Source organism: Sorex araneus, chromosome X (genome assembly GCF_027595985.1).
Source record: "Sorex araneus isolate mSorAra2 chromosome X, mSorAra2.pri, whole genome shotgun sequence".
Lineage (NCBI taxonomy): Eukaryota > Metazoa > Chordata > Mammalia > Eulipotyphla > Soricidae > Sorex > Sorex araneus.
This window is the reverse complement of record NC_073313.1, coordinates 123,907,982-123,917,867: the sequence shown is the minus strand read 5'-3', so window position 1 is coordinate 123,917,867 and position 9,886 is coordinate 123,907,982. Positions and strand designations below refer to the sequence as shown.

Genomic DNA, 9,886 nt, shown 5'->3' with positions numbered 1-9,886 from the left:
TGGTTAAAGATATACAATGGAATACTATGCAGCTGTTAGAAAAGATGAAATCACAAACTTTGCATATAAGTGGATCAACATGGAAAGTGTCATGCTAAGTGAAATTAGTCAGAAAGAGAGGGACAGACATAGAAAGAATGCACTCATGTGTGGAATATAAAATAACAGAATAGGAGACTATCACCTAAGAATAGTAGTATATAATACAAGGAGATTGGCTCCATGGCTTGCAAGCTGCCCTCACATGCTGGGGGAAAGGCAGCCCGGATAGAGAAGGGAACACCAAGTAAAATGTGGTTGGATATCGCACGTGGAAAGGGAGATGTGTGCTGAAAGTGAACTAGAGACTGAACACGATGGTCACTCAATACTGCTATCACAAACCACAGCACCCAAAAAGAGAGAGAGCAAAATAGAATACCCTGCCACAGAGGCGGGGTGGGAGGGGACGGGATTGGAGGGTGGGAGGTATATTGGGTTCATTGGTGGTGGAGAATGGACACTGGTGGAGGGATGGGTTCTCGAATATTGTATGAGGGAAACACAAGCACGCAGATGGGTAAATTTGTAATTGTACCCTCATGGTGACTCACTAATTAAAAAAACTAATAATTTTTTTAAAAAGACTCCCATCCTCTTCAAGTGTTTGCATCTGAGATGCACATTTCAAAGTTCACAAGCAGTTTTTTAGCAAAAATGGCTAATTTTTGGAAACACTGGGCATATAATCAAAAACTTTATATAAGAAAATCTTTAATTCTACCTCTGAACTACGTTTCTCGTCCTGTGAGTGGATAATATTAATGGCATTTATTGTTAATTTAAAAAATTTGAACAGGTTTGGGTTTATGTCTCAAATCTGGTCATTCATCATTGTTAAGAAGAACTTCATGTTTATTTTGGAGGGCTTACCCAGATGTTCTCAGGGATCACTCCTAGATCTGTACTAAGGTATCACTCCTGGTGATACTTGAGGGACCATATATGATGCTGAAGATCAATCCTGGATTAGCTGCATGCAAGAAAATGCCTTACTACCTGTATTATCTCTCTGGCCCCACTTTAAGAATAATTGTGGTACTTGTTCATGACTTTTAATATACCTCTGTTGTGTTGGGTATATCTTCAATTGTCTCAAAATTCCTTTTTGTTTTGCCCCTTGCAGTATGTTAGTTTAAGAAAGAGTTGTCCTTTTTTTTGTGGGCTAGGCTATATGGTAGGTGGAAAAAAATAAAAACTTTTCCTTTGTTCCTTTGGCATAGATTAACCTAGAAACACTTAAATAGCCTCCTAGACAGTGACAGAGCGTCATCAATCCATCCAATATACCCTTATAAACATTGTGCGTCTGCATGAACACCTGACCATGTGTATAGTTACTAACATATCTATGCTTAACTTCTGATGTAATGTCTGCCAAAGTACAGCACAAAGAGCTAAAAATAACAGTGGCTTTCTGGATAATATTGAGGTATAAAGTTAAATCTCTAATACAGATGAGTAGAGATAACAGAAATATGATGATCTGGAGAGACGGTGATTTTCTTAAATCTTTCATTATCTGGAAGGACTCAATCATGCCGAAGCAACTTAATCTTTAATGACAAATAACACTATTTGAAAGTGTATTGCCAGGTCCCATTCTCTTACTATGATTCTGCCCTGACAGCTGGAGTCAAAATAAATACTTATAATTTGAATGCTAAGTCCCAGATAACAGTATTTTTAATAAAACAATGCTTATAATGGTTCTCACTTCAACCGTGTTATGTGCAAAGTCAGAAATTCTCTTGTTGCCTCACATTCAAACCTGAAGGCATCAAAGGGTCATCTTTGTTTTACACTCTCTTTTTCCCCTACTTTCAGCTTTTACTATTTTCACCTTTTAAGAAATCAATACTTCAGTGAACTCCCAATGTGAAGTTAGACTGAAATGATTTACTTTAGAGTCTTAGTGCTCTTGTTTAAAGTGCTATTGAGGAAAGTCCTTATCATTCCAAATATGAATAGATTTCCAGTCTCAGGAAACGATATTGACTAAGATGATAGGAAGAAGAGGCACTCAGGAAGTGAGAGGAACCTGTATGAATACAGGTCTCCTCTCAGGGTCTGTGCGTTAGTGACTACCAAGCATAACTTACTGCCTAGGCCTGATAGTGACTCCCAACCATCCCCGAATAAACCAACACTTTCCGAAACATATTTCATCAAACACTTAATAATTTTCCATAATAGCCTTTAATAATAAAATGCATTAAATGTGAAGCAGAGAAAACACATTAAAGGGAAACAGAACCACCAGATAAGAGAAAACAATGCAGCAGATAATACCATTAAAACATAACTGCAATAATTTAATAAAGATGCTTTATCATCACAAAATAGAGTGGTGATTCTTTTTTGTCTTTTTTCTTTTTACAACATTTCAATCACTGTGAAAATGTACATAACATACAGATCAGCATATACAACAACTTCATCTTCGTATAATCAGCAACAGAGACTGCTTAATAAGACATACTGTACTTGTATCCTTCTAAATTTCCACCCTGGTTTGACAGGTAAACAGTAATAGTGTCATCAGGCTCATTCCCCTCACTAGAGGAGCGAAGGCAGAAGCCTTTTGCAACTAATACCTTAGCAATAAAATACTACAAGGAGGTATCTGTTGCTAAATTTCTAGCTTAAGCTAGTCTGGCTCTTGGTCATTAAAGTTTGTATCCTAGCCTTCCTCAGCTGAACGCCAGCCAATGCCAGTAAAAGTCTACTTAACCTGTGCTGTAATGGTGTTAGCTGGTTTGTTTGCTAAGGTTGACAGCAACTTTAATTTAGTAGCAAGGTCATCTTTAATTGCCAACACAGCTGGAGCAACAATCAGAATCATCCGTTTTCCTTAATGACCTACAGTGCTTCCAGTCAAGATCAGGTTTACACGGGTGTTGTTCTTTACCAAGAGCATCTTACAATACATATTTCAGACAAGGTGGTTAATTTTCTTTTTTTTATTCACAAAAGCAATATGAGTTCTGTTTAAAATTAATTCACTTTTGCACAAGTGACCCACAGGCCAATTCCAGCCTCACAAGAAAACAAAGAGAGCTGCAACAACTTCATTAGGACAATGTGTTTTGCTCTGAATATTTCATTATCAATATAAAGTCACCCGTCCCAGCCCCACCCCCACACATCCCCTTTGAATATTACTTTGTTACATACTTAAACTAAAGAACATCTCAATACACTTCAGTGTCAGCAGATACAATTTGACTCATGAAATGACATCCTTAAATGTAATTTTACCAAGAAGGCAAACACTAGAACTGTATACAATGGATTTCTTAAGCTCATTTAAGCTAGTTTTTCAAAGTCAGTTAGGGTATTATTACCCTATGTAAAGAGCTAAGTGTACCAGACTTCTCAGGATGCTTTGGAGGAACATTCAACATTCCCCACAGAGTGAACTGGAATTTCATCCAGAACTGACTGATATTATGTACAATAAAAATTCCTTTCTTACCTTGATGCCCAACTAAGTTATTCCTCACACCCTGCCTTGCCCCAAACTGCCATTTGTCCTTACTGCTTCAAGTGGACCACTTTTGTTTTGATTTTTAATGATGTGATAGAGCTCTGTGAAAAATTCAAATGAATTCCCTTCAGAGATTCCCAAATTTCAGAGTTCAAAGTTGTATCCCTTAGACCAGTGTATCTCAAACATTTCCCATGAATCCCCCTCTTCTGACCTTGCTTTGTTCCTGTCCTACTGTTTGGCTCACTAGTTTTGTGTAATAACACCCTCCCGCATTTATGTGATTTTCACCTGTGGCCCCAACTGGAGTATCCTAGGGCCTCCAGTTGACCTAGAATAACACTTTTGATCAGTCACCATGTCAACAATTCAGTTTAAAAGGGCACCTCATATTATACCATTAGGTAAGTTTTCTCTGGAGCAGTGGTACTTGGAGTATAATTCGTAGACCTGCTGTATCAGCTTCACCTACAGTTCTAAAGTAAGAAAAGATTCAGGCCACATCCCTTCTAAATTCATATTTACTGAATCAGAATCTGTGTTGTTCATTATGGTGTTTTTTAACACTATCTCAACCTTTAGTGGTCATCTAATCTCGTATTGTTAGGACCCATCCCCAGAGTATCTGCTTCAGTTTGTCTGGGTAATGATAGAGAATTATAATTTCTAAAAAGCTACCAATGATGCTGCTTTTGGTCCTGGGATTGCACTTTGGAAACCACTATCCTGCAGAGATTTCATGATTCTTTGGCCCATAATCTATTTGGGCAATATGTCAGTGAGCCATTATTTACTGGCTTTTGTGAGTTCAAAGGAACAGTAAGTTTCATTCTAATAGGGTTTAAAGATGAGTCAGTATAGAGAAAACAGAATAGATTCCCCATAGCATGGTTCCCTTCTTTCTATTCCTTGTAGATATTATAGTCTCATATTGAATGGGGGAGTAATCAATCAATCTAAATTAAACCCTTTGTATTGAATTAGTAAGTTTAACTGCCCATGGTAGTACCCAAAGCAGTTCTCATTTCAATGCTAACTTCTCCCCTAAAAGGGGTGTCAGAATAAATTAAATTTCAACCCCTAGGATTTAGAAACTAAACTTTCTCCCTCATATTTAAGTGTGTCATTTGTTTAGAGAGGGAAAATGAAGATTAATTAGCCCTCTGGCATTTGTCCCTTTTGATCAAATGCATTGAAAAGGAGAGAGGGGTAAGAGACAAAGCCAAAGGGAAATTTAGGATTCTTGCACAAAATTCCTATTTTTAGGAACCTGTAAAATCAGCTTATCAATCCCTCCTAGAATGCACTTGTGCTCCTGGAAGGATGTAGATAAACATCAAGACATAAAGAAAAAACATATTCTTATTATAAGGAATTCTTTGGGCATGCACAATGAACCAACAACAAAAAAGGTCTGACTGCCAAATGAAAATAAAATATTTTGATAGGGAAAAAGAAAAAAATATTTTCATAGGGAAAAAAAACCCCGAAACCAATGTCAATGCTACTCTAACTACATCAATCTTGGCTGATAAATGGCATGGCTACCTATAGACTCTCTGGCTTAGCAATCATATATCATTTATATCATTTATGTGCCACAATCTTTTGATTTATATCATTTATATCATTTGATTTATATCATTTATGTACCACAATCTTTTCAGCTCCTCTATTTCCATGGACTATAGTAAAAATACAATTTTACAAAACCTGTCAAATTGACTTGCAAGTAACCATGGTAGCCAACAACATCAGGATAGACCAAGTTAAGAAACAGTCTAAACTCTACAGGTAGCCATCATAAATTAAACGGTAAAATTTAATTTTCACTATATTGATTATGCAGCACTCAAAAAGAAAAATAAATACCTAGTTCAATCTCTACTAAAAAATGAAATGAACTGATGGCAGGAAAGAGTGCATGGGAAATAATGAAATGAGCCAAAAGTAATAAATACATCAAAGTAAGCAATGTCTGTGTCAGTATCAAAGGAAACATTGCAGCCATGCCAATAATTTGTGTGAGGTAATATTTAGTACCAAATATTAGATATAAGAATGAATTTGTAGTATCACTATAGGTTCTTCTTCAGAAATGTTCCTCCCCTATCAAAACCCATTCCCATTACCTTATCCTCCCCTATCTCTGAAAACCCTCCCCTTCCATAAAAGAAAATAATCCTTGTAATGCAAAAATACAGGAATTTAGGCAAAAAAACCCTAAAGCATGTTTTAAAGCTGCTTTATGTATGTAAACATGAGAAAATTAATCCACTTTTTTCATTCTAGTTTTTCAACCTCCAAGCCTACTTTCCAGGCAAAATTGAGTTTCACAAAATTAAACAAAGGAGAAGAAAACCACAAAACTTCTTTCTCTAAAAAACAGTTCTTTCAAGACCAAGGCAAAGCATAGCAAAGGTCTCATAGTTTGATTATTTTTAAGTAATGAACTGTTAAGCTGAAAGAATGCCATGTTGGCCAATAAATATTAATAAACAGTTAATAAATGAGAAATTGGAAAACGTTAAATAAAAAAATCACGTGAACAAACTCGTTAATAAAAATGTGTATTACTTGCCTACAGCAGAGTTTCCTAAATATAAACAATTTTGAATAGTTTCACATTTTTAAAATTTGGAAAGTGTTAGTCTTAAAATTATTAGAGCAAGTGTCTCCATTTCAAAGGTTCATTGATTGGATTGACGCTTTTACCTGCATCTTGTCTTCACCTAAAATGCATTTTACTCTTTACTTCTTTGTAAGTCTTTATGGAACAACAAGGAGTTCCCAGTCCTAGCTCCTGGCATGCTTTGTAGTTGAATTCTAACCATGAATGGGAAGCTACAAATCAGGAAATATGTGTTGAAAAATACTAACTAAGATCTCAAAATAGATTCAGTCTTTTTGACTGGGGACAGAGAATTTTTTCTCCCCCCCCCCCGGGTTTTTGTGGTAAGGTTGAGCTATGCCCAGATGTGCTCAAGCCTTTGTCTTTTGTCTTTGTGCTCAGGCAAGGATCACTCTGAGTGGTGTTCAGGGGACCAAATGTGGTGCTGGGTAAATACCAGAATTTGTGCATGTAAGGGATGTGTCTTAACCCCTGTACTATCTCTTTGGCCCATAGGACAGTGAATGTGTAACCCTAGAAATTGATCATTTCTGGGGTAACTTTACTGCTCATGGCCTGAACATTTTAAAAGTGGATTTAATGAAACTTTCAGCACAGCATTTCTGACAACTGCACATTAGTAACAGAATATCCAAGAAATGACTTCCTGCAATGATCCATCATGGATCTGAGCAGAAGACTAAAAGGCAGAAAAAGTACTTTGCAAGGTGATTTAGAAATCACTATGTGAGTATTTTCATGGGTGAATATACTTCAAAAATTTGTTTATGCATGTGATGTTGCTCCACCACTTTTCATCTCAGTTGTTTGCATTTTGTTTTTGTCTGTATTTTTGTTGTTTATAAGAAAAAGTATCAACCTCTAAAAGCCTTTTAACCTCACTACACACATAGTAATTTGCAATATCAAATACAACAAGAGCACAGCTATCAAAAAGGATTCTAAAATTAGGGGTGTCCACAGCAAAGTAGAGTCATCGGAAAGTATTCAAGCTTCAGAAACAACTTTTGGGGGGCTTGATACACATCACTGAATAGTATACAATATATGACCATTAACTTGTCTACGCTACAAAAACAATGACGAGCTTATTAAAGGTATCCAGAGCTTGGTTCTTTGTTTTTGTTTTTTCTTGTTTTTTTTTGTTTAATTTTTTTTTTGCTTTTTTAAAATGTAACCCTTCACAAACAATGGTAATTTATATTATCATTTGACATAGAAAAATATATAAATTCAAACACTTATACATAATACTTTTCACAACTGAATTTCTCTCTGTTTCCCCAACACCAAGGCCCCAAGAACAACGCAACTGCAAGCTAATTTGCTCCAACTGATCACTCCTGCTGCTTATTTAAAGGAGACGGATTGTCACAGAATGATAGACATTTATAAACAATACATTTAGGGAAAGCTCTGAAATATACCCACTCAAGAACCAACCATTGGTAAACAATTGCAAAGATTAACTCCTGCTTTTTCACTGGCCAGCATGGTTTCTCTCCCTTCCCCTTTAGAGTACAATATCTTTCAGATGCTTTACTCCAGGAGACTCCTTGTCACGACCCTCCTTCATAATAGGAATGACTTCACACACAACTTTCTCACTGTCGGCTCCACGGGGCTCAGCTTCAGAGGGACGAGACGCGCCGTTGTTGGCATACTGCTCTACATCTCGGCCCATGGGTGCCAGAGCAACGGTGAAAGATATTGAAGGCTTGGCAGGCACAGAGCTCTTGAGGTGCAGAGGGGAGGTGACAGGGCTAATAGCCTCACAGCCATTGCCTGCCTCCCGGATCACACCACTGACCTTAGGGCTGCAAATGGTGACTTCAACAGTCTTCCGGCCTTTCAGGGTAGGCCTTTCCTCAGCCACGTGATCAACGACATCTTTCCCAAAGGTTGCAAAGGTCCTCTTGGTGGGGCCGCAGTCATCATAGGCTTCAGCATCTGCAGCAGCAGCTTCAATGGACAGTGCGATGACATTCCTCACGTGCTCAGGGGACTTGGAGCGGGTGGTCATGGTGTTTCGAGGCATCCAGCACCGATCGGAGTGCCCAAGAATCCGGCACTCTTCCCGGCAGTGAAATCCTTCATTCTGATCTGTTTGGAAAGAATACAATGTCAATTTCATCAGCTTATTTTCCCAGGCATCATTGCTACTCCCCAGTGTTCTGGTTTCTTAGGTACCACAGGCTCTTCTGGGAAATGGCACTTTTAGGTAGTCTTTTATTGCCTTTTGGGACAAGTACAAGGAATTAGATTTTTAAAAAGCCTGCATATCTCAACCTGTATGTTCCTCCTTTTTTAGTATTATTAAGATTTAAGAGTTTATGAGTATAAGAAAACCTGAGATTATAGTTTGCTGCAGGTTGACTTTAGGTTGACCTTGCGACCACTCACTACTTTCGGACTCGGATGACTGGTTGAGGAAACTTTGGTACATCTATACAATGGAATACTATGCAGCTGTTAGAAAAAAGGAGGTCAAGAATTTTGTAGTTAAGTGGATGGGCATGAAAAGTTTCATGCTGAGTGAAATGAGTCAGAAAGAGAGAGACAGACATAGAAAGATTGCACTCATCTATGGTATATAGAATAACAAACAGAGTGGGAGACTAACACCCAAGAACTGTAGAAATAAGTACCAGGAGGTTGACTCCATGGCTTCGAGGCTGGCCTCACGTTCCGGGGAAAGGTCAACCCAGAGAAGCGATCACCAACTACATTGTAATCGAAGGCCATGTGGGGGAAGGGAGTTGCGGGCTGAATGAGGGCTAGAGACTGAGCACAGTGGCCACTCAACACCTTTATTGCAAACCACAACAGCTAATTAGAGAGAGAAAACAGAAGGGAATGCCTTGCCACAGTGGCAGGGTGGGGTGGGGGGGAGATGGGATTGGGGAGGGTGGGAGGGACACTGGGTTTACGGGTGGTGGAGAATGGGCACTGGTGAAGGGATGGGTTCCCAAACTTTGTATGAGGGAAGTATAAGCACAAAAGTGTATAAATCTGTAACTGTACCCTCACGGTGATTCTCTAATTAAAAATAAATAAATTAAAAAAAAAAAGAAATGGGAAAAAAAAAAAAGAAAACCTGAAATTGGAACTCGATCTTCTCAAAAAAATCTATGCAAATATGATTCTTTATTGAGGAAGTTATTGGGCCACAGCCGGTTTAGCCCTGGCTTTGTCCTCAGGGATCACTCATGGAAGTGCTCAAGGGACCTTATGGGGTGCCAGGGATCAATCCTTTGTTGGTCACATGCAAGGCAAGTGTTCAACCCACTCTACTATCATTCCCATCCTTGAAAATGTTATTCTTAAAGCCCAAGGCCTAAGATAATCAGTAATTCACTTGTTTGGAAAAGAAAAAAAGGTAAATTCACTCAGTGCCTCCAATAAAGCACGTACAGTCCTATATGAACTATAATCACATGAAATTCTCTTGGACTCTGTGAACTTGCTTGCATTGCTCTTATTTTATGCAAATAAAAACTTAAATTCAAGAGACTGAGACTAACAATGTTTCACCCCAGTTTAGGTATGATGTTTTGATTTCCTTACGTCTTTACCAAAGGTTTTTTGGTATCAAATATTTGGTGACATTGTGTGAATCCAATTAAAGCAAAATATAATCTGCTACAAAGTCAGCTTTAATGTTTATAGCCATGCAAAATATGAAAACATAATAAAATAAATAGGATGAATAACTTCCCAGCACA

At 37.9% G+C, this 9,886-nt stretch overlaps 1 protein-coding gene across 3 annotated transcripts in view; it reads right to left on the bottom strand.

The window, feature by feature from the left end:
* Positions 1-2,219: 2,219 nt before the first annotated feature.
* Positions 2,220-9,886, bottom strand: part of PCDH19 (protocadherin 19) — a 163,983-nt gene continuing 156,316 nt past the window's right edge. For all 3 annotated transcript variants that reach the window (XM_055121826.1, XM_055121827.1, XM_055121828.1), the window contains exon 6: positions 2,220-8,264. In XM_055121826.1, the coding sequence (XP_054977801.1) occupies positions 7,675-8,264 (590 nt within the window). In that variant the 3' untranslated portion in view covers positions 2,220-7,674. The remainder of the gene's footprint in view (positions 8,265-9,886) is intronic.